This window comes from Taeniopygia guttata, chromosome Z (genome assembly GCF_048771995.1).
Source record: "Taeniopygia guttata chromosome Z, bTaeGut7.mat, whole genome shotgun sequence".
Lineage (NCBI taxonomy): Eukaryota > Metazoa > Chordata > Aves > Passeriformes > Estrildidae > Taeniopygia > Taeniopygia guttata.
Window position 1 is genome coordinate 33,556,595 of NC_133063.1, and position 25,307 is coordinate 33,581,901.

At 39.6% G+C, this 25,307-nt stretch overlaps 2 protein-coding genes across 12 annotated transcripts in view; one reads left to right on the forward strand and one right to left on the reverse strand.

The window, feature by feature from the left end:
• SMC2 (structural maintenance of chromosomes 2) overlaps window positions 1–8,053 on the reverse strand; it is a 21,027-nt gene extending 12,974 nt beyond the window's left edge. The window contains exons 1-11 of the mRNA XM_030257670.4: window positions 7,919–8,053; window positions 7,141–7,386; window positions 6,091–6,240; window positions 5,392–5,514; window positions 4,425–4,463; window positions 4,134–4,244; window positions 3,897–3,941; window positions 3,205–3,438; window positions 2,400–2,549; window positions 1,516–1,749; window positions 517–676 (exon numbers count right to left, since the gene is read on the reverse strand). Coding sequence (XP_030113530.4) covers window positions 517–676; window positions 1,516–1,749; window positions 2,400–2,549; window positions 3,205–3,438; window positions 3,897–3,941; window positions 4,134–4,244; window positions 4,425–4,463; window positions 5,392–5,514; window positions 6,091–6,240; window positions 7,141–7,308 — 1,414 coding nt within the window. The 5' untranslated portion in view covers window positions 7,309–7,386; window positions 7,919–8,053. The remainder of the gene's footprint in view (window positions 1–516; window positions 677–1,515; window positions 1,750–2,399; window positions 2,550–3,204; window positions 3,439–3,896; window positions 3,942–4,133; window positions 4,245–4,424; window positions 4,464–5,391; window positions 5,515–6,090; window positions 6,241–7,140; window positions 7,387–7,918) is intronic.
• The window catches only part of PTGR1 (prostaglandin reductase 1), a 22,101-nt gene continuing 4,830 nt past the window's right edge, over window positions 8,037–25,307 (forward strand). Inside the window, exons 1-7 of one of the 11 annotated variants that reach the window (XM_030257672.4) lie at window positions 8,037–8,140; window positions 17,486–17,592; window positions 19,257–19,302; window positions 20,068–20,127; window positions 21,321–21,488; window positions 23,798–23,915; window positions 24,198–24,353. In XM_030257672.4, the coding sequence (XP_030113532.1) occupies window positions 17,487–17,592; window positions 19,257–19,302; window positions 20,068–20,127; window positions 21,321–21,488; window positions 23,798–23,915; window positions 24,198–24,353 (654 nt within the window). In that variant the 5' untranslated portion in view covers window positions 8,037–8,140; window position 17,486. The other 10 variants (XM_072922069.1, XM_072922072.1, XM_030257671.4 and 7 more) reach the window with 10 other exon arrangements.

Here is a 25,307-nt window from a genome sequence, read left to right on the forward strand (position 1 = left end):
ACCCCATGAGAGGGACCTGTGCTGGAGCAGTTTGTGAAACGCTGCAGGCCATGAGAAGGATTCACACTCAAGAAGTTCAATAAGGACTACCTCCCTTGGAGAAAAACCCCATGGTGAAGCAGGGGAAGGGTGCGAGTATGAGTGACCCTGAGTAGGAAGGAGTGGGAGAGACAACGTGTGAGGAACTGACTGCAGCCTCCATTCCCTATCCCCCTGCACCACTCATGGAGAGGAGGTACAGAAAATCAGAAACAAAATAGAGCCTGGGAAATTATGTTAAATTGATTTCCCCAAGTCAAGTCTATTTTGCCTATGACAGTAATTGTCAAGTGATCTCTCCCTGTCCTTATCTCAACACATGAGTTTTTGCAGTATATCATCTCCTCTGTCTAGTTAAGAAGTGGTGTGATAGAACACCTTTGGCAAACACCTGGCATGGAATCAGGGTCAACTCATGACACTTCCATACTCCTTTGCAGATTGCCTCAAAATTACACAGCAGAAGTCTGTACAGACCTGAGTAGTTCAGCTCCTGTATTTGCTTCTCTAGGGTTCTTTTCATTTTTTCAACAGCTTCAAATGTGTTTCGGTCTTTCTTGTAGCCTTCATCCATCTTTTTAACTTCAGCTTCTTTTGCCTTTAATTCTTTTTGTGCATAATTCAATTTCATTTGCGCCTATAAGGAGTAAGCAAATATGGAACCAGAACTTCAAAGACAAACTTGCAGAGGCAATTTTAAAACACTTGCACTATCAAGCTGCCCATCTAATTTATGCAATTTTCCACTGGTTGCAGATATGACAAAAACCAGCCTTGGCTTTTGAAAATAATGGCACAGGTTATTTGGAAACAAAACCATAGGTCTCATATTTAACCATGGTAACGTATTAGAACATGAATAAACTCTGAGAAGAAACAAAGTAATTTAAGGTGGGATATAGCTGTCCTTATTATTCTATGAAGAATTTCTCTCTAAGTGAGACAAAGAAAGTGAACTTGGGAAATTTAAACTCCACTATCACAACTACCCCAGCAGAGGTCTTCTATCTTAAGACAAACAAGTATCATCTCTTTCAGTCATGTGAGGAACATACAATTTAACTAAGGAGAAAATAGTTTCTTCTAAACTCTCCACTTCAAAATGACAGGCATCTTTATTTTGATTCAATTAAGTTTAACTGCCAAAATCTTTTTGATTGTCCATCATGAACAACAGTCCTCATTTTTTCCTATTCAATACTATTGATCATTTGAGTACAGTGAATTCTATTTTATATCTCAAATGCCAGTTTCTAATACTTTCTTGCAGCAATACTACAGCATTTTCCTGTGCAAGGATATTTCAGTTATATTTTATCAAAAAGTTAGTTTAATGCATATGCTCAAATGTAAAATATCTTGCATAGATATTCTGCACCTCTTTTCATTGATATTTCAAGCACCTGTTCATTGGTTTTCAGACAATTTTCAAAAGCATGAAGGCAGGTCTGAGACAGGCAGAGGTTTTTTTCTTACCTGTTTAGCCTCTATTACTGCTTGGCTAATTTCATTTTTGCAGATCATCATCTGTTCTGAAAGAGTAGCTTCTTCACCATCCCTATTGCTGGACAGGCCAGCAGATACAGCATTAAAATGCTGTTGTGCTGCAACTAAAGCATGTGCATCTTTTTCACTTTCTTCCAGTAAAACATTTAGTTCTTTCTCTAGATTCTTTACTTCTTTCTCCTTTGACACTAATGCTTTAGAATCCTTCAGCAAAACAAAGAAAAAAAAAGAGAGAACCTGAGTCTATTACTTTGAAATTCAAGTTCTTTAGCTGACGAGCAACAAGTAGTTTTCATCATCTAAATTTCTATGACCCTTTGTCAGATTTTGCGATCTTGCAATATGTCTTTGCATGTTTTCAAATGCATTACTCGCCCCATGAATGTACTGAATATCTACAGAGAGATGAAATACAGGAAGTGGCAACAACTGCCTAAGAACTAGAATTATCTTGCTCTTCCCAAGATCTAAAAAATGATCCTCCTGCATAACAAAACATTGATTGTCAAAAATATGCAAGGCAGAGATTTCTCATTTAACATTAAGAGTAACAAATGTCCAGAAAGCATAATAGTTCGAAGCTACAGAGACCTCTGCTGAGCTTAAGAAAAAATGTAGAACCATGAGGAGCTGCACTTTATTTGTATTTGCATTTGCACAACATATTTTTCTAAAGAGAACCTACTACTTATGTTGAAAAAATTAAACAATGCCCTTAATATTTGTCTCTGCTTCTAAATGTAATTCTTGCCAGTCACATGATTCTTCATACCATAACAGGAAAGAAAAAAACAGCTGTTCCCACAATCTGAATTAATTTAGTATGTAAATAAAATTATATATAAATATCTTACCTTCTGCATACGTGTTACCAATTCCTTATACTTAACCTCTTCACCTTTTAAGTTTTGCTTCTTGAGATCAAGAGCACTTTGTGCTTTTGCATTAACTCTTTGATTTCCTGAAAGAGCAGCTTCTAGTTCTTGGAGTTTACCACCAACTTCCTACAATCAGTAATAAAGGAAATTTAATTTAGCCTGTGACACCAATGCAGTATTTATAATACTTCGCCTTCTGTTCAGAGCTTTTTGTAGAAGGAAATCTGACCAAGCAGGCAGTAGTCTTCAATACAAACAGGTCAGATCATCTCCCACCTCTGAAATACAACTTAATTAGAACTATTATTGAAGACCCACACCACTCCATAAGATGGGACACTGTCCTTGTACAGAAGGTGGATTTAAACACTAAAGCCTCTATGGGCCATCCTGTATGTCATTAAATTTACTGCCCCCAAAATCAAAGTCAATACTGATTATTGCCAAACAAAACTTTGCTTACTTTTCTTTTGAGACATCAACAAAAAGGGAGAAAAAAAGCCTCTGGCAAAACATACCATTAAATGCATAGAGTAAAAACATGAAGTCAAACAGTTTTTATGTTTCAGTTATTTTTCATTTGCATTTCAGACAAAACCAAAAACTTTAAATGGATGTCTTCTAGATAAAACCGACAATGAACAATGCATAACCTAAGCTACATACCAGAAGATAAAAATTCAACAGTATACTATCTTTAGAAATAATTCCAGTATCTTAAAATTCTTTGTATGCAGGTATTCAGAGGAGTACAACTGTTTATTTTCATTTTTTCATTTACCTTATCCTTTTCCTTTTCCATCTCTGCTATGCGTTCATTAAGCTGTTTTACCTTCTGTTCAATTTCAGCTCTTGATTCCTTAAACTTCTCTACATTAGATTGCATTTCCTTTAGCATACCAGTGGAGGATACCTTTGTTTCTTCAGCCAGAACAAACTGATAAGCTACACAAAAACGGCTTAAATGTTCTATTTCTCGTACTACTTTTTGGTATTCTAGATAGAATGCTCGTTTCTGGACAAAAAACAAAGGAAAAAAAAAAATAACAACACACTAAATTTTGATGGAAAAACAGAGTTACATAAGGCTACTACATAAATCTTTTAAGTACTTCTAAACATCAGTATTTGTAAGCAAGAGGATGGATTCTTCATGTTATTCTCAGCTAAAATAATATTCATAAAATAGACTGAACACCAGAAATACCACTTGACTTAGTTTTTTTTAAGAACTAAAACATTTTAAAATCTATTTTCATCTAGTTCTCTTGTTTTCTTCCTTCTCTCTATATCTCTCTAGGATTTCCTGGAAGTCCAAAATGTCACATTCTTTGTACTTGGAAATATAACAAAATTCTTTCCCTTACAAGACTCTGCAGTGCTTGAAAACATGCTATTGTTTTAGCCAAAACTTACTGGTTCAGGGTAGTTGTGAAAGTATTTTTTCAGTACTTGAATCTAATTTTTCCATACCTCTTTCAGTTTCTTTAAAGTTGGACCTATCTCCTCGTTTAAGACCTGAAACACATAACAGAAGATTTATATTTTGATTTTACTGAACTCTAAAATTTAAACATGTATAGGCATGGATATCTAGTTCCAGGTGCAGAAACGAAATATTCTAGAATGCTGTACAAAGTCAACATTGAACTAGCTGTTCAGTTATCTTTAACAAACATGAATGAAAGTCTACTTTACAACACGTAGTACCGTTTGAATGTTTTCCAGTTTGAGTTCCTTCTTCTCTATGGTTTTCTGGGCAGATATTTTCTTGCTCTCGTACATCCTAGTTCCAGCTGCTTCTTCAATCATAGCTAAAATCTAAAATAAAGCAATGCAAAAAACTTTGATGTTTCCTCTTATGTTAGAGTGGTTCAATTAAGCTGAATGTCTCATCTCCCCCCGATTTTTATTTTTGTTGTCCCCTGCCCAACATATATATTCTTGTAATTCAAATCAGTTCAGTAGCTTAAAACAAAAACACTACCACAACTTTCCTACCTCTGGTGGCTTCATATTTAAAACTTTGGTAATTTTTCCCTGGTGACAGAAAGATAAATCAAGATCAGTGGTTGTGTATCATGAAGTAGTAAAAAGAAAAACCAAAACCCCAAACCTCCATTCACTTTTACACATTGTATTATAAGTTCAAGCACTTTTAATTTTTTTTTTTTTTCGCTACAACAATAATTTAGTTTACTCAGTTGTTTTGCTCTTCAAAGTTCAAATAAGTCACTCTTTCAGGTAATATACTTGAAGTGGCCCTTTACAATGTATCTCAGGCTAATCTTCCACAGTTCTGATTACATCTTAAAAGAGTAATTCAAATATTTTTCCTAGAGTCTTACTGGGTTTCTGATGTTTAATAAGCTCCTAATCATAAACCAGCTTTATTGGTCATGTAGCTCATACATAACAGGTAGAAAGAGAGTATGTACAAAACTTGTTCCCCTCTTTGGCATCCACTTGGGACAGTTACCTTTGAATCAATAAATCCTCCTCTGTTTTATTATTCCTTGCAAATATTACAGGGATTTGCCTAGTCCCTTACAGTCTTCCCAATTTGTCAACTTTCTTTTGATAACTGTGACTTAGGAAGGTACATATCTCGACTTCATTCAAGATGCTGTCTAACATGGGAGCACAAATAATAGCAAAAAACCCCCACCATTTTATAATATTTATAAAAGCAATACCTAGCTGTTAAGGAGAAAAAAAAAAGAAAATAAAATGGGAATATATTTCGGGAAAGTTTTGCTAACATGAGGGGCACATGAGGTCTTGTGCTACAAGATGTGCTTTAGGGTCAAACTATGCTATACTGGCAATAGTAATGATTTAACAGACTTTGTTTTTTCTTGAGAAGATGACATTCTAATTAGGAATTAAGTATTTTCCTACTATCTCCCTATCTCAAATTTAGTGCAAGTCCTACTCTTTCTGGATTTTATAAAGATGCACACAATACCTGCATAATGAGGAAATGAGGATTATTGACATTGAGTCCAATAGAACAGAAGAGATCCTGCACACGACTGTTGGCAGCATTCACACCATTGATAAGATACTTACTTTTACCTCCTACAACAACCTAGAGAACAAAGACAAAAAAACTGCTTGGTGTTGTGAGAATATAAACTGAAATAAAGAACAAAAAAATCTGAGTAAATCACACTTGCTATATTTTTGCATATGTATGTATGTGCAAACTGTGCAGAACATCAAAACAGAACTTGTTTGACATTGAAAATATTTAACTAAAATATAAGATTAGTCATTGAGGAAAATACTGTCAAGAAACCTTCCAAAAACTCTATGTTAAAAAAAAACAATCAAAAAGTAACCAAAAACCAAAACCCAACACCTTCACCAGAAAAATAAAGGTTCCCTTGCTATTGGAGGCCAAATTTAAAACAGAGTTCAGATATTAAGAGGAAAGATATGAAAGCAGAAAAAGCCGCAAGGCAGAAAATTTTAACTTGCTTTATGAACATTTCTAGCTCGTACACTGGTACAGTTTTTCTAACTAACTACACTCTAGAAGCAACATAGAAACCTTGCCTTTACTGCAGAAACTCAGAAAATCACCCTTTTTTTTCCCTGCCCACTCATCAGCATGGTAAAAATGTAAATAGGTTATGAAAAAATACAGATATTAAAGACTTACCTGCCTAGTCACAGTGATCTCATCATTAGCTTCAAACCCCAGTGGACTTTGACTTTTGTTTGAATTATCAAAGTTAATAGACACGGTTGCTTTTGTAATTCCAGCTTGCCCACTCTTGTAAATTAGATCATGCAAGTTGGAAGCTCGCACCTAAGTTCAGGGAACAGATAAATACTTTTTTGAAAAGAATTAACATTTTAATTGTACTACTGTAGGTCTAGAAGAAATTAACAAAAAAACCAAAGATCTAGCTGCAAATTTATGAGTTCATGTGAACTGGCACATGGGAGCTGCAAGGTGCTATCATTGTGAAACTACAGTGTGTGCCAGTCTAGTTTTACTTATCCAGATAACTGTTTCTGCATGAGGCTCCTGACAAATACTGAATACATCTGTAAAAAAAGCCAGCTGACAGTAAATTTATTTAACAAACATTTATTTTGCACAATGCATTTCACAGGAAAATGATTCAGAAACTGTTCCTTAGAGGCCTGCCTGCTTTGTCAACAGCTGGGGGAAGGTAGGGATGGGAAAGAAAGCAAATTTAAAAATCATCTTCAGACAGATATTGAAACTGATGTCAAAGCACATATTTTTTAGTAAAAATAAAGCAGATATATTATCTCTTAAATAATAAGCATCGCATGAAAATCACTTTTAAATTTTTTTCTGATGAACCAGGTAGCCAGATTTTAAGACTTAATCCAGAGCTGAAAACATTTTATTACAAATTAGTAAATTAGTACCTGTAGGTGCAAAAAGAACCTTTAGCTTGAAGCTGTTAGCTTTTAAGTGGTTATTTTTAGTCTATTGTTTTAAGCCACATACTTCGTGTAACTGTGGTATGTGGATGAAGTTGTAATTCAACCTTAACATAAGACTGAGCAACAATGATAGAGACCCAGATTAATGCAATGAAAAATTGAAATAATGAAAATATTTCTTTCAAAGACACACCACATCAGGTCTTCCGTGGGAGGTTACTCACTAGAGTAACGTTAAAAGTTGCTAACAGAAGACAGACTTTTCTTAAGTGTCCTATCTCTTTACCTGTGACAGATTGCTGATTCCCAGCACAAAACAGATGGAGTCCAAGATATTGGATTTGCCACTACCATTCAAGCCAGTAATGGCATTGAATAACGGGTCAAAGTTACTAATTTCCGTCCTCTGAGCATAGGATTTAAAACCTTCAAGAACAATTGACTTAATGTACATCTTCCCAACGCTCTTAATAGGTATTCCAGGCAAAGTATTCCTCTGAGAAGCACTGAGAAAGGTATCCGGATTATAATCCTATATACATCAGAGTAAAGAAAAAAAAAAAAATCGAATGAATGATACTGCCAAACAAACAACTAGACCTGAGGAAATGAAAGAACGCATGCCTTTTACAACAAAAGTATAATACATTTATAAACCAAAAAAGCCAAGTAAACCACAGATCCAGGCAGTATCCCAACTGCACTTCAGCATTTCTAAGGGACTTGACTTTACACAAAGTTTATCAGAACACCTGACTATAGACTCGCGGCAAAACCACGGTTTGTCGCAAAGCGACACGGCGAGATCTCCCTTTCCCGCTTGCAGAATTGCCGTACCTGCAGCCACACAGCCCACGAGGGACGAATCCCCGGGAAGCGGCAGCCTGGGCTCTGAGGGCCGCGAGCAAGGACCCAGCAGAGCCCCATCCCCACCCCTGCCGCCTTCATCGCGCTGCCCCCGCGGACCCGCCCGCGACCCTGCTCCAGCGAGCCCTCCCTGCCGGCTCTGATGCCGAATCGGCCGTGAGAGTCCTGCTTCCCTCCCCGGTCCCTCACCCGCTTACCCCCGTCCAGGGTCGTGCCTCGATGCCAGAGTCTCACTCGCTCATCCGCACCCGCTCCTCGCTGGCCGCCAGGATCAAATTTTGGCGCCGACCGTCGCGACCGTTATGGGCGGTGCCTGATGGCGGTCCCCCCGCGCCCTCAGCCCGGCCGGCCCGCCCCGGCGGAGAGGGGCGGTGCTAGGGGCCCCTGGCTCCCGCTGCGGAGCGCGGCCGGCAGATAAGGCGCGCACCGCGGGGTAGAAAGGCGGGCACGGCGCGCACCCCGGGGCAGAAAGGCGGGCACGGCGGGCATGGCTAGGAAAGGGCTCCTCCGGCTGTGACGGGGGCACAAAATGGCGGGTGGCGGCCCAGAGAGGGAGAACGGCCGGGCGCCTGTGAGGGAGATGGGGATGGGCGGGAAGGCGCTTTGTAAGTTCGTGGGGAGTTCTGCGGCGCGGCTGAGGAGCTTGAGCGTTAGCTCCGGGCTGCGGCGGGAAGTGTCTTTGTTCCTCCCTGAAATTATATCAAAATGAAGGAAGTGCTGTTCTATACTTCCTACACGCATTCCTACTATGCCACCCCTAACCCACTCCAAAAAAAACCCCAAGCGCCATTTATGCCGGTTCAAATCTATTATTGTAATTTATACAGACATGCTTCCCTTCGAGCAGAATTAGGAGAGCTTGTTCAAAACGTGTGAGTACGTGTCATTGGAGGAACGGTAGCTGTCTGTTCATTGCTGCGCTGCTCAAAGCAGGAAAGCAAAGTCGGCTGGATGCATTTGCTCGTTTCTGAGGCTGCTTTTGTCGTGCTGTGTAGGTAGACCAGGACTTTGCAGGCGGGCTCGAGCTGTCAGCTGGACAGCGTTACTGTTGAGGTCTGCTGTAAAACTTTGTGTCCTGGACTACTGAGTTTGATGTTATTTCAGTAATTCGAAATAATTCAGACTGAAGGTCTACATTGCATTAGGGAAGGAAAATATAGTGTGTTTGCTTGCTGCAGGAATTATATTGGATGCAGCTGTTTAAGGCATTAGTGTGACAGCACTGCTGCTGGAACTACTGTAGCCAGAAGTACTTGATGGTCCCTCATCTGCAGTTCACTTGCTTACATCTGGAACCTATATTGGGAAAAACTTTTTAGTTTGGACAAGAGTCAGATTGATACTGTGTAACTATGCAGCCCACTCTTTATCTGGCAAACTGAAAATGCTCCCAAATTATTTTTGAATTTACCTTCTGTGGCAAACGTGCTGGTGTGTTTCTGGCCTGCAGGAAAGTTCCTGGTTTGTTCCTGTTAGAGGTGGCTGCTTGGACTACACTGAAGGTGGCACCTGGTTCTTCAAATGGCCAAAGTCATTCTCAATGTGTGGTTGATGGAGCTGGCAGCTGGGGACCTAGTACTGTACCTGCTCCAGCTGCTCCTTTTCCATCCAGATTAACCACAGCCTGAAATAAGGAAATAGAAATAAAGCAGAACCAATTCTGATGTGAGAGGCTTCATCATATGAAGACAGCCACATTTGTTCCTATTGACATATGATGTGGGAAAGAAAAATAATTTCTTAAGTATTAAGAAATAAATTCTTAAGTAGATCTGTAATAGCTTTGATATCACAAGGCTTAAATTTGAGTGCTTCATTTTAAGGAATATAAATCCAGTTGTAGATATTTAACATGCAGTTAGCACCTTGGAACGAATATAACACATGGTCTGAGCAAGGAAAATATATTTTTAGCAGCTGGCTATCTAGGAATGGTTTTATTATTGTTATAATAACTTTATTAAGCTTCAGGGAAGCAAAATTCCAGCTGTTCAATGAGCTAGTCAGTAGAATCCTGTGCAAAACTGCCTTTTTTACAAGAGGTGACAGATTTTTCAGGACACCTTCCATAGAACACAAGAGTTAGTGATGCCCAGTCACAAGAAATTGGGTAAGGAAGGTAAGAAATCAGCATGAGTGAGTCAAACAAAAAGGCAAGAGGGGCATGCAGAGGCAGTGGAAGCAGACACAGATATCTGGGAAGAGTATAGGGAGTCTGATTATGTAGGGGTGGGCTGAGGAAGGCCAGGGGTCATCTAGAGCTGAACTTGACAAGGAATGCTAAGAATAACAACAAGGGTTTCTACAGGTATGTTACTTTGACAGGAGAAGTCAAAGAAAGTGTACACACACATACCACTGTGGGAAATGCAAGGCTGGCAAACAGTTAGAAGTGAATGAGAAGGCTGAGGTACTCAACAAATTTTTTGCCTGTCTTCAATGGCAAACCACCTCTCTTCCCACACCCTTCGACAGGACTGGAGTAGCAAAGTGTTTCCCGCTGTAAGTGAAGGTCTAGTGGTGGGATTGCATCTGTGAAAAATGCCATCCTAGAAGTCCCAGTGTCATGATAAAGAAGCCATCTTGCAGTGACTTATGACACCTGACAGATCTGCCTCTTGCTAGTGATCAACACTGATCATGGCTGTGAATTCTGACTGAGATATTTCCTATGTTCTGTAGATCTGAGTGTTCATCTAGCCCTACCTCAGAGACAAATTGGTGAGTTAAACTTGTCCCTAAATTGGAGGATTGTCCAACACAGGACAAAGTCCAGTTGGCAGCCCATTATTAGCCATAATTTTTGATATCTTTATGAAAGATGTAGACAGTCATGACCTGGAAGAGCAGAATCTTTTCCCCACTACCCTGAACTTGGATCCAACTGCATCCAGTGTTCTCAGTTCCCTAGTAGAAGAAAGTCACTGATACACATTAACAATCCAGAGTAGGGTCACCAAGATGATGAAGGAAAACCAAGAGAGAAATGGCTTTGATCAGTCTCCAGAAACAAAAGCTATTGTTTCTGCTGCCTTCTTTAGCTGCTTAACGAGACTATTAAGAGAATGGAACCCACCTCATCTGAAGGGAATGCAGGTTAAGAGATGATAAATGTTGTTTGCTAAACAGTATTTTCCAGTGGCACATGGAGAGTCCTGAGATTTCCCCCTGCCAAGCTATGTTAAGGTCAGATATAAGAACAGGTTGCCTGAAGAGATTGTGAAATCTTTATCTTTCAAAAGTAATACAGCTTCGCGTGTCTGTCTGCAACCTGATCTGTGCTTCCACTCTTAAAATTTGTTTCCTTGGACTCTTGTTGAAATCCCTCTTCTTTTTTTCCTCACGTCCCTTTAATTTTTAATTTATCTGTCTTTTTAATATTATAAGATAACAGGTAACAGATATCAGATCAGATGTATGTATATGCTAAGCAGGCTGGAGCAGCGGGTTTCTGTCTTGAGGGAGAAGCTGGTTGTGCATGTTTCAAGCAGGAACTTGTTCAGTGGTGAAACTACCCTTGTTATATTACAGAAATTGAAAGCATCAGCTTGAATTTTGTCACTTCCCTTCCGAGTTCACTTAGTCATGATGTTGCAAGAGATCTGTACACTGCAAGGGGGTGTTTAACGTTTGTAGAAATCTATGCTTTTAAGAACTCAAAGTTTTCTTTGGCAGTTGTAAAATCAAGCAGATTAAACATTTCTCTCTGTGGTGAAATAACTGGCCTGTTGCTGCAAATCTAAGAAGTGAAACTGGACTACATGGGGTGTCTCTACAGTTTTGGTAAAATTTTGCATTTACTGATGCTTCAACATATGTCTCAACATTTAAGTAAGGCAGAAGTAATAAAAGTGTTTAAAAGGAAGTTTAGGGTGCCATGCAGTGACTAGGAAAGCACAGCTGGCCCTTTAAGAAGCTTCAGCTTTTTTTGTCAGCCCACATCAACTGCTGTGCCCCATAAAACTGCTAAAATTGGAAAAAATACCTTTAAGATCATCAAGTCCAACCTAGCATCACCATGTTCACCAGTAAATGAATGTAGTTTGTCCATGTAGTAGACATGGTCTCAAGCACCATATCCAGATGTTTTTTGAACACTTCCAAGTATGGTGATTCCACTCGTTCCTTGGACAGCATGTTCCAATGCTTTACGGCCCTTTCTGTGAAGAATATTTTTATAGCACCTATACTAAATCTTCCTTGGTTCAGTGTAAGCTCATTTCCTCTCATCCTGTTCCTTGAAGACTGGCCCCACTTGGCTACAGCCTCCTTTCAGATAGCTGTAGACAGTGGTAAGGTCTTTCTTTATGCCCAGTTTCTGAGAGTGAATGCAGCTGACCTATTTCTGTGATGGTGTTGACTTCCCTTTTCACTTCGTTGTGTGAACTTGCTCCTTTGAACCTCTGCTGGAATTGCAACCTGATAACAAAGTACAGCGTGGCACAGTCATTTAGCAGAGTGAAAACTAGTCACCTTCAGTCTCTGACCTTCTTCCAAGATTTGATAGTATTGCATAAGTAAGTGTAGTTGCAGCTTTATTGTTTCAAAATGCAGTGTCATGCTTGCGTGGATATTTGCAGTATGGTCTCTGACAAAAGTAGCATGGGAGTAGTTTGCTTTTACTTGTTTCTTACCACAGGGAAAAAAAAGTACAATTGAAAAGGCATTGTAAGAGCTAAGCCAGAGGGGAAGAACAAGTAATTTTTTGCTAAAGTGAGGAGGAATGTAGGATTTGAGTCCATATTCACTCCCAGGTAATTGGTAATCCTTGTATGTGTATGGGATGTCCTGAAGTAGCCTCGGGATTATTACTCCCTTGGCAGTATCTATGCCAAGAAGTCCTTTTATGTTAGTTTGGGAGGTTTTTTGTGGGTTGTTTTTTTTTGTTGTTAGTTTGTTTTTTTGTTTGTTTGTTTGTTTGTTTTGGGGTTTTTTTTTAAGGTATTTTTCTCTTATGCTACCACTTTGCTTTGAAATGCTGCAGAAGACTAATAAATTAGATCTGGGGGAAAAAAGATAAGGTTATGATTGCCAGAAAAACTTTGCTGTTGTGGTGATGGGTGAATTTCTCCTTAGAACCAATCTACAAATTAATTGTCTGAGATACACTTTACTCAGCTTTTAATCATACCCTTTTCATCCAATATGGGTGTGAGCATAGCTGTAACTGCTTCAGAATGGAGATAAAAGGAAAAGTGCCACAATCATATCTGAAAACTGTGATTGCCAGGAAGATGAGCTGTTAAACTAACCCAAAATTTGAATTGAACTAATGTAACTGACAGGTTTCTGAAAGGATTTTATCCTCAAGGTTAGATTTGTGCAAGTCCAGGCTAGGAAATTATACCACGCCACTCAGGAATAACAACTAAGGTTATTTAAGAAAAGTAAACTTTTCTAATTTGACTCATGTTGTCTTGAAAGCTTTACTGCTTTTCTGCTTTAATGTGATGGTTCCCAGATTTCAGCTATCACCATTAGCTCTTCAGTATATTGAAACTATTTCAATTTTCTCAGACTTGTCTGTCTCTTCTTTTCTAGTTGCTAGTATGTATTATGGTATTCCAGTTTTCACCTCTTCCTTCTTCTCTTCCATTTTCTCCTGAATTGTGAACCTCCTTACTCATGCTGGTTTTGGGGACTGAGCTATGATTGCCTGTGTGAAGGTGCTTTGTTTTCACTTTCAGCCCTGCTGCAGTTTGCAGCAGTGAACACAGGTGGGATCTTTGCTTTGTTACATATATTGTTAGTGCAAAAAGCCAAGACTTCCCAATCCATTACCTCTTTCATTGATAGTCTTTATTATTTGATAACTTGATGGGCTAGACCACAGGGCAAGGAGGGTTTGAAAGACATCAATGACATCAAGAATAAATGCTGTCTTGGACGTAAATTTCAGCAAAGGCTTTGATGGTTCTTTTGTAAGAAAATCAAGCAGAAGTGCATCACCTTATTTTTAAAGGCGTCTTCTTATCACTCTCTGTGCTGTTCCTTCTCAAGTTATCATAGCAGTCTCTTTACTGTAATGATTATAATGGTCTATGAAACACTTTATACAGAAAACACATAGAAGTGAAACAAAGAGTTTTAAATCTACTATCAAAAAGCTGTTAGAGGAATGTTCCTAATAACAATTTTGAGTCAAAATTTGGAACATATTGGGAATTTATTTGCAGAGACCTGTTCAAAAAACCAACAATTTTCAGGCATTTATATTCACTATAATATTCAAGATTTTTTATAGACACTCTGAAAAATCTGCCTTACTTATTGCATCAATATATATATGGTTTGTTTCTTTTAAGTACTTCCAGAACATTTGATCCATCTTTGTTTTATGGATAACCCAAGTTTTATCCAGCTAAACAGTGCTTTATTAAACTTACTGTCCTGGCTGGACAATTCCTATTGATTAAGTTTTCTGGAGTATACTCAACTATGAAATAGCTCCCTTACTGCACCTGCACCTGTACTAGTCGAGTTTTCTGGGATGTATAGACCTTTTGACTCCTTATCTTTCTTGTTCTGTGACTTCTAATTAATCTCTAGTTAATTGATAACCTTGAATAATTCTTTATTAAATTTTGTTCTTTATTGATTAGATTGTCTAAGAGGTATGGGTTCATGGAGTTCCTTTCTGCAGTTGCAGTGAGGTAATTTCTCAGGGTCTTCTTCTGACATTCAGCCAACACAAATCTAAATCAAAATCAGCTAAAATCTCAGTCAGACTTTTTTTTTTAACTAATCAAATGCAATTCATTACATTTTTTTTTTTTAATCACATAAATCCTGAGATACAACCGTCAAAAGAAATGTATTATACAAATCTACTGACATTGAAAACAAAGTATTATTACAGTTTACAAGAGCAGGTTACTGTTCTTGGAACTGAGACTGTGGCTATGACATAAGATTTAGCTGGAACTCATAAGTGTTGTATCACTGCTGTTTATCCTTTGGAGTTATTTAATATGCTTAAGCAGTGTAGTCCTTATGACTTCTTATGATTTTGTATCTAAACATACAAAATCGTCTTGGTTTGTTAAGATGGAAATCAGTTTGTGGATCCATTAATCAAGCATGCACCTGTGTTTTCTGTTTGGTTTGGGGTTTTTTGCTTTATGACCTACAGCAAAGTCTCCTAGCCTTGAAGTGGCTATAATGATGCAAAATAATTTTCAGGAGAGAAAAGATAAATAGTAGACAGAAAATTTGTCCTCTTTCCAAGATTAGGCTTAAATAGAATAAAAACCGGCATAGTGAAATTAGTGTTTCAATATTGTTCCTAGGCAGGACCATTGCTCTGCAGAAAAAGCCCCGTGTATTCCAAAAAGTAGAGATCTTTGATAAGAAGGTGAGGATTCGTGTGAATAGGAGATCTGGGAGTAGAAGCGCCCGAAGAAACTAAAGAAAAGAAATGGGCAGTACTATGGCGCGTAGATTTGCGGATCGTAATGATGACAGCAGGTGTGAATCGGCCAGGTAGGGAAAACAAAGGACAGCCTGAAGCAAGTAACAGGTTCTTAGTTCTGTACTCCGACGTGAAGACTCAAGCTACTAAGATAGGATAGTGGGAAAGTAAAGCAAAGGGCTGGTGCCTTGCAGGCATACAGACAACAGTTGAGACAAAAAGCGGGGAATCGGTATTGATGATTCACAAACACGTGACAGGATGGAAGACAAAGGAATTTCTGACTCGCTGGTGGCTCCCCGGGGATACAAATGGCGCATCACTGAATGGTGTCGGTCTGGCCAGCATCTCTTTGTCCCTGGTCATTCTTGGCTGGAGCACTTGGATACCTATTTAAATGCAGCGCACACAGTTAGGACAAATCCTTCTCAATGCCTGTGAGTGTAAGCTAGTGAGTGGGATCAGTTTTGTGTTTCTCTAAACTCACCTTCCTCTTGTAAACATGTTTTCTGTTTTTGTTGTCGCTGCAGTGTCATGGTATCTTTTGTTACAGCCAAACACTGTTGACACCAAAGTAAATACATAAAGCAGTAGATACAAAAGCTGGCCCACTTACCTACTGTGGGATGCTTCGATTTTGATAATAGTTCATTTTGTGAAAGGTGATTTCCCCAGAACACACTTCTGGTGCAGGAAGCCTTCACTTGTGTTTCTTTGTCATTGAACATGGAATGTCTCTGTTTTACCGCAGAAAGTTGTCGAGTGCTGATTAGTTTCTGGATTTGGTGACTTACTCTTTTATCTAAATAGTGGAGAGCTTGACCTGTTCTCCCTGATCTTTGCGGGTGCATCTTTAAACACATTTTGCTTTTTTTCCCCCTCAGATCCTTGCTATTAATTAGCACTTCAGTCTTCATGGGTTTTGTAGTTGAACACATTGCTATATATTGTTTTTTTTACACTTTTCACCCTTCATATTGTACTTGTGCGTTTTCAGAAAAAGAACAAAAGCTGAAGACGGTCCCCTGCACAAAGTTTTCTCTCTTGCTACATACCTCATTGCGACATCGTCGGGGCAAAATGCCAAAATTTGCTATTGTTTCTTAAGGTGGCTCACAGATAGAGGCTTAGCCGCACAAGCTCTCCTTGTGCAGGGAACAGTGAACATGTCAGGGCACACACCATGAGTGGACAATGTATTTGCTGTGTTAAAGTATGAATTGAGCAATGAAATGGACATTAATTTTTAATTATTTTTGCACAGAGGTAGAACTATTAAGAATTTCAGGACTGGATAGGTAAAACATAATTTGAAGAAACTCCTATTGTGATGGATAGTCTTGTCTCCCGACTGCAGTATTTTGTGGGTTCTAGAACCATGGATTTTATGCATTTAGCATTGTGTGCTTTAAAACGTGCCTGTGCAACTGGCTGGACACTGAACTGGGCAGGTTTGAAAGGTTGATCTTAAATCATAACTGGAAAATGGTGAATCACAGTGGGTGTGCCTTAGGCTGTGTTTACTTACTTCTTGGGAAGTGTACTGATGGTGGTACCTACCAACAGCAGACATTTTCATCTTTTATAAGTGTGTGTGACTGAAGGAGGCCAGCCACTGACTCTGCAGATGCAGAAGACCCAGTTTTTTTCTTGGCTTGTCAGCGGAAGACCCAGTTTTCACCTGCCTGCTCTAAGTATAAGCTTCTCTTTCTTTTTTCTTGTTGATTCATTTGGGTGTAAGAAGGGAAGAGGACCTATGAGGATAGAATTAATGCAAGTAATTTGTTCGTTTCTGTCTTGTACAGAAAATGTATGGTAGCAGTGTGCTTCCAGTTCCAAGCTCCAGTCTTCACAACTGGAGAAGTGTTTTCTTTCTATGAGTGTCACAGAAAGAACTCTTGCTTACCTTTGTTTTTTCTCACTTTGATTCAAGCTTGTAAAAGTTTAGGTTCAGTAGATAACCTCTACTAAAGGTAATGGGGGCAATAGACAAAAGTTTTAAATTTGATTATCTAAAGGGATTTTTTTCCTCCTAAAACTAGTAGATTTTCCTTCTTTAGTATCTTTAGAGTGGGAGTTGCACATTTTGCTGGGATGACTTCCCACATGAGGACTTGCTGCCAGCAGGCAGTGGTCTCACAGGTCACAGGAAGATCTAGATTGCTAAAACAGTGAGGGGACTTTTCTGACATTTTCTTAACCTGGTGATATTACCACAGAGACAGGCAGAGGCTTTCTTGTGTAATGGCACATTATTGAGATAGGTGTTTTGCCTGATGAAATCTAAACTAGTCCCAGGAGCACTGTTGGGCATTGCTTTGACAGGTGTGCTTTGTCTGTGTTTGTTGTACAGGATGGTGATTGCCAAAGCCTGGGTTCTAAAGAAGCATTTTGATGGTTTTCCCCAAACCAGTGACTTTGACCTGAAAAAGATAGAGCTACCAAATCTAAAGGATGGAGGTGAGCAGAGTGCTACTTTTATGGAGGTTATATGCTTGCTGATGTGTGCCTGTGGATCTATAAAACAGCATGTTTCTCTTTGAATTTCCAAAATTGCTGGCTTACCACAAGCCATGCACCTTAACAGAAAGACAATTGCTGAAGAACTACACTGATGGAGTTGGTTGTTTCAAAGACACCTTGCCTTCTGGTAAGGCCCTTAGAAGCAATGATTGAATTCTAAGTCCATTACACAGCAGTTGTGGCATACCTTTCCCAGTTTCATACTGCCTAATCACCCTTGCTGCTTGATTAAAAAGGTATTTGAATGTGTTTGCAAATGGATTAAATTACCGAACTGATATGGCCTCAAAACTGACAACCACAAGGAAAACAGAATTTGTTCAATGCAGAAAGACAAAAAGTGGACTGTGACTCAGAACCAGTCAAGTAACTGTATTAAGTTCCTAACATGTTTTACTAGTAAAATGTTTTTATCTACTTTAATTTGCAAAATCCCTTGGAAAAAGATGGAGATTATGATACCCTATAGGAATATGTTTTCAGTGGAATTTTTCATGCTTATAGAGAAAATATTGAGGATAGTCCAAGAGGAGAGCAGACTGACTGTACTGGGAATGAGCCTGCAGCTGAAAGACCTCAGGGCTGGAGCCAATGAAGGTTGATTTTTTATTTCAAGAAGTAAGACGGCAAGATTAGTGCCTGCATTCAAAATCTTTTTTGTTTCATGTGGACATTTGTACCATATTTTCTTCAGCTTCATCTCACCACTTGTCATTTACAAAATTTGCCACACTTTAAAAGGTGTGTAGAAGGAATTGTGCAGAAGGATATTAAAGTACCAATTATGTTTACAACTTAAATGTTTGAAAACAGATTTCTTCTTACATTTACAGATACACTTAAAAATTGCATGCCTGTGTGTATTTAAGAATGTGGAGTATATTTTTCCTTCCTATTTTAATCCCTAAAGCAAAAAGAGGCATAAGTTCACACTACAATGACACTGTCAAAGTGTCATTACATGGCTTTTCTGCTCTCTCTCTAGTAATGGGAAGGTACTTAATCTGAGTACATTTCCAGCTAGACTGCTGCAGCACAGACAATGAAAAAAAAATATTAGTAGGTGGAGATGAGCCACTAAAAGTGGTTCATAAATGAGAAATTTAAAACATGTTTAACAATGTCTTTCCCAAAAACTAGTGTTGTTAGAGGGAGTAAAGTGGATTAGGCTACTTCGAAAATATAAACTAATGCCTTATGTTTAAGGAAGCCAATTAGTTTGTATTTGACCTGTGCCACCCTCTTCTGGCTGAATCATGGGATGACATTTTATATACATCAAAATTAAATGAGAATTTTGTTTAGGAGTTCTGGCTGCTTGTCTCTTCTCTAGAGGGACAAGACACATGCAAAATTGCAAGCTTGAAAATAAGGTAGTTTCCTAAAACTACACTGGAGAGTTTCTTTTTCAACAGCATAACAATAACCCAAAACTAATGGATGTAGTAGTTGTTTCCGGTAGGTTTTCCCTAAACAAAGATGGGATATGGGGGTTTTGAGCTGTCAGGAGTTCCTATCAATTTAGCTGAAAGACTGACTTGTGGAAACTATGCTTTACTGCACTTATATATGCAAGAATTTGCTTTTGTCTTTCATTGCAGAGTTGCTGCTTGAATCAATGTTTCTCAGTGTTGATCCTTACATGAGGTATATATTTTTGTCCTTTCTGAATTTCTGGCTAAAGCACCTCATTTGAATTGCCATTTAAACCTCAAAACAACAGTAAGCAGCACACACTGTTGCCAGAGTCCCAATGCCTTTGTCTGCTTTTTTAATAATGTACAAGACTGAATATGTGAATTACATACATATATTATGTATGAATACTACATAATACATATATTGAGTTTTGTGAATTACAAGACTCAATATATGGAGCTGTGTCAGATTTAGGTAGACTTTGAGGTAACACTTCTGCTGCCCTAGACTTTTCTTGGAATCAGCTGTTGTTCCTTGTCATGTCTTCAACTGGTATGCAGTGTACTCAAATGAGACTCCAGCCTCATAGCAGTTCCTGCTTAATTTAACTTAGCAAACTTGTACTTAAGGACACATACTCTTAAGTTGGACATTGCTGATATACCCAATAGGTGGTAGTTGAAGCACAGGGAGACTGGGCAGTTTGACGAGGCATTGTGGACACTAAATTCTGAGATAGTTCTCTGGGTCTCAGGCTTCTTGTAGTGACGGACCACGCTGGGAAGATTAATGCTATCATCCCTCCAACACTCCTGCCCAGGATGCCCAAGTACCTGGCTCTGGAAAACATTTGGTTATGCTGTTACAATGACAAGCTATTTGTGATCTGTCAACAATAGATACTCTCTTCCTGGGTCAAACAGTTGCCATTACTTCGTAGTGTGTCTGGAGCATTATTAAAGTTGCCCACAGTAAGCTGTGCCTGTGTTGCAGACCTTACAGCCAAAGGATCATGAAGGAAGGCGACATAATGATAGGCACACAGGTTGCCAGGTAAGACCTTCAGTTCCTGTTATCAGTGTGCCTGGCAGATCACAACAGGAATGTGCTGACACTGGAGACATCTGCAGCTCATGTTACCCATCCTAGACTTGTGTCTACATACTTCTGGTACTGACATTCTTACCTGTAACTGTTTGGAATGTGTTTTTCTTCTAAGAATCTCTTTTACCTTTCTGGAGAGCATTTAGACCTATGATAAAATCTGTAGGTTTTCTCTGGTGATAATGTCTTCAAAGGCAAATTTTGCAAATATAAAGGACTAACCATTGTACTTGGCATACATTTTGAACTTCACATTTTAAAACCTCATGTGCTGGTAGCTGTCTGTTGGCAGCCATGCATGCTATATACTCCAGCTGAAAATATCTCCACATAACCAAAAATACAGCTCTAGCCAAAGAGTTATAGAACCTTAAATCCACCCTTTTCCCAAGCTTGTGGTAATGTAGCTGCACACATATTTCTCTGTTGTCTTGTTCCTGCTGTTCTGCCCATAAGTTGCTGCCTAGAAACATCTGTGGCCTTTGACTCTTGTGTTTCTCTGCAGAAACATTGAGGATTGGGATAAATTAACAACCAAGTCTGATGAACAGGTCAACTGTTTCTAATAATTCTAAGCTTTTTATCTACCCCTTTGCAAGACAGTTTTCTTGTTGAGCTAAGAAGGTGGAATTTTCATTTGGCATAGAGACTGCTGATGTGGGTATCTCCCTGATTTTAGATATTGCTTTTTGTCTGGTTTCATTACCCCATGTGGCTCCATTTTCAGGATCTTCAGTTTTTAAATGAGGTGCAGGTTGTCTGAGAACAGACAACCAATCAGCAACTCCTTGCTGTTTCATGTTTTAATTCCATCATCCTCTTTCCTGCATTCTAACCCACAGAAGCCTGGTCTGATCTCAAACCAAACTGGTCAAAGAGACAGTTGGCAGTTGTGTGGGAAATTTTGGTTTATTGTGGGCGGGGCTGAATAAAAAATTATCTTGCCAGTATTTTCCTCATGATAAGAGGTTATAGACATTTCAGGAAAGACACTTGACACCTACAGCGTCAGCAGTTACAGGTTAAAAATAATGACATGAAATACTTATTTTCTGAATCATAGGAAGAATGGAAGAGCCAGTATTGATTTCTAACCTGGATGTGGTTTTGCTTGAGTTTTGTTTGTTTTACTTTTTAAACAGGATTGTAGAAAGCAAAAATCCTGCTTTCACAGTGGGGGCCTTTGTTGTGGCTGACAGGGGCTGGAGAACTCATTTTATCTCTGATGGGAAAGGTCTACAACTCCTTCTTTCCAGCTGGCCAGAATCACTCCCTAAATCTCTAGCTCTTGGAACAGTTGGCATGCCAGGGTAAGTGTTGAGATGAAAAGGCAGCTATCCCCTGGATTTTGGTGTGCAGGAGATTTCTTCCTGTTTGTATTGACATTAGTCTTGTTCTACCAGCATATTGCCTATTCACACTGGCAATAAAGGTATGCTTCTGGATGCCATTGCCCTGTATAGGGCATGAAGCTTGGCCCATCCTTTGGCCCATCAGGGGAGATTTGCCTTGGACATTATTGGGCCTCTCCTTGAGGAGCTGTACTAAGTCCAAAGGAGGATCCAGGAAGAGCTGGAAAGAATCGAGTTCAGTCTGTGTTTACCTCAGTGGAAAGTCTCAAACTTCACTGGCACCTGGACTAGTCTGCTTTTACTGATTGGGCTCTGTTGCTATCACTGTATTTCCAGAATCAACCCCAAAGTGCAAAAGACAGATGCTGTATCCTGCAGCAAAATAGATGTCATTTGAATTGAACTGCAGCAGACAGAAGCTTTCAAATCTGTATGTACTATCAGAATCTCTCAGTCTGCTTGCATTTCTTACCTCATTCTCTGTAGTTTTTATGGGAGATCAGGACTTTGTCAGTCGTAATTGTTGGGAAGGGTAGATAAATATGATTAAGAACCACAATGGTACAGCCAGGACGAATATAACGCCCCCTACTGGCTGGACAATTACCCTCACCTACAGCGGGGTCCAAAAGCCAAATGGACTGTTCCATCTCACCCCCCAGAACGTATGGTTCACCCCCACCTGTAACCCTCCCCTGAACCATCAGGTGCCTGTGACCCCATTGGCCCAGGTCCTGTTCCAGCCCACCCTGGAGCCCCCTTTGATAAAGGCTCTCCGGGGGGCTGGACGTTCTCTTGGATCTTCCCTTCTCCTCCTGGAGCGTCCTCCGGGAGTCCCTGCTCCCTCTTTGTCTCTCCCCTCCCCCATCACCCGAGGCCCAGCCACCGAGCTGTGTCTGGCAGCTCGAGGCAGAGCCTCTCTGCGTCCTGAATAAACTTCATCCCCCAAGAGCAACCAAAGAGATCTCGCTTGAATCTGTCCGTGGAATACAAATCTACGTCTTTACAGTAATGATCTGGAAGGCTTTCAAAATTATTGTAAAATTGTGTGTGTTGGAAAACTTCTCAGATTGCATTCTGGCATCAGTCAAGATGCATGTTTTTTCTAGATGTCATATAGAGGTATTCAGTTAGCTCTTTCAGTTGAGACCATGTGGGAAGCTCTGAGCTTGAATTTAAAAATGAGCTTAAATTTAGAAATTAGAATTCTGTGGGATTCTGGGCCAGTCAATGAGCTACTTTAGTGGTTCCTACAGATTACTAGTGCACTGGTGAGAATTGAAGTACGGTTTCCAGTTTTGGGCCCCTCACTACTAGAAAGGCTTTGAATTGCTGAGGCATATCCAGAGAAGGGCAACAGAGCTGATGAAGGACCTGGAGCACAAGTCTGATGAGAAGCAGCTGAAGAAGCTGGATTTGTTTAGCATGGATAAAAGCAGGCTCAAGAAGACCTTACTCTTCTCTACGAGTGAAGTTGTAGCCAAATGGGGGTGTCTTCTCCCAGGTAACAAGTGACAGGACAACAGGAAATGGCCTCAAACTGCATTAGAGGATGTTCAGGTTGGACATCAGGAAGAATTTCTTCGCAGAAGAGGTTGTCAAGCATTGGAAGAGGCTGTCCAGGGAAGTGGTGGATTAACTGTCCCTGAAAGTGCTCAAGAAACAGCTGGATGTGGTACTTGGTGCTAACAAATGTTAGTTGACAAGGTGGTAATTGCTCAAAGGTTGGACCCAGTGATCTTGGAGGTCTTTTCCAACCTTAACAATTCTGTGTTTCACGTAGTAGCCATAGCACAGTAGTCCTCTGGAGCAGTGAACTCATCAGTTCAGAAAGTTTTTCTCAGCCTTTTTATCTTTTTCTGCCAGTTTTGATTTGTGGTGAGTGTAACTTAATCTAGTAGATTAGATTACCAACTGGCAACTGACTTCTGTCTATGTTGGGTTTATTATCTCTTCCAGTATGTACTGAGTTGTCGCAGAGTTATCTGTGTTTCTTCTTTTAACTAATGAGCACAATGAAAGCTGTTTCCACCTTAAAGAGATTTCTGTCGTAACAATCTCTTTCCCAGCAGTGTATCTGTGGGTTTTTTTCTGGGATGGCTGTGAAAAAGTCAGATTAAGAAGGCTGGATTAAGTTTTGTTTTTCACAATACAGGAAAACTATCTTGTTCTGATGGTGACAATATTTTGGATTAATGTGGTCAAGTCGTGTCTCTTTATCTGTTGTCTTCTACTTCTCACTGAACATTCTTAACTTTTCTTTGCAGCCTCACTGCATATTTTGGTCTGCTGGAGGTCTGCAAGATGAAGCCAGGAGAGACAGTACTGGTTAATGCTGCAGCTGGCACTGTGGGCTCTGTGGTGGGGCAGCTCGCTAAAATTGGGGTGAGTGGCTTGAACTGATCTTACTTGCTGCTGAGAAGACATAGCTGTAAAATAGGGCAACAAGACCATGAACAATCAGTAGGACAAGCATCCCCAAAGGCATGCCTACACTAGGGTCTTGAGATGGAAAAACTGCTGAAAACATACAAATCTAGCTGGAAGTTTCAGGAGCTCATATCTGACAACAGCCTTACTTTAAGGGTGAGCCCTTCACCCAGCACACTGGGTGTCAGCCTGTGTTGTCAGGTCATGTTTATAAATGTTTTTCTCCTTTCCTTGCAGGGTTGCAAAGTGGTTGGCTGTGCTGGCTCAGATGACAAGGTTGCCTATCTGAAAAAAATAGGTTTTGATGAAGTCTTTAATTACAAGACTGTTAAATCTCTGGATGAAGTACTGCATAAAGCCTCTCCTGATGGCTACGACTGTTTCTTTGACAATGTAAGTTCAGAGAGAAGGCCTTGCCTTGAGCAGCTGTCATTTTCTTTAAACTGTAGAAGGAACTCAATATTGTAATCATCTAATTGAAGTCTACACCAGGATTTCAATATGGAGATCTATTTAATTAAGCAGTGTCTCTATAGGAGTTTACTGCTTTTCTGCTCCCTTCCCACACATATTTCTGCAGCTGACTTGAGCAGTAATAGAAAGAACAAACCCAAAAGGCAAAGCTGGATTGTTGGCAGTGTTTATGAATGGAGAGAGAGAAGTTTTGCTTCACTTTCTGAAAAGCATGGCACATTTTGGGAAGTGACAGTCATAGCAATATGAAACTGATCCTGTCCATTCCTGGCCCAACCTTCCACCACAGGCAGTTCTCTTTTATTGCTGAAAGGAGAATGGGTGTGGATGGCTCCACATGTCAAATCCAATTGGCTCCTCCAATTCAGCTCCCACAGTCATGGGGGCTGAATTGGTAACTGTAAAGAAAACATTAGCAAGACCCACTTGCAAAACTACTGGAGCAGCCCTCAGAAAGTTTCTGACATCTCCCAAATATAGGTGGAATTGATGGGGACTACGTACTGTTCTTGATAGGTGTTTGAACGCGAACATCTTGTTTTGAAGGCTAAGAAAATTTAACAGTATGAATGCAGTTAAATCATGTCAGTTCACTTTCAAGATACAGAACTAACCCTGTCTTTTTTTATTTCCTACTATACCTAACATATGTATTATACCTGATAATAATATAATACCTGGCCACAGGGGTATTAGTGGATATACTGGCCTTAAACTATACTAGCTAGCCTCCCTGACTAGCTACTCGGTTTAAAGGAAGCCATCATCACCTCTTTAGCATGTCTTTCCTTCAGAAGGCTTCTGCCAATCCAGGGATGAAGGCCATGGTGTTTTGCCTTTCTCTGGCAATTGAAAGGAATGTTTGGTGTTAGG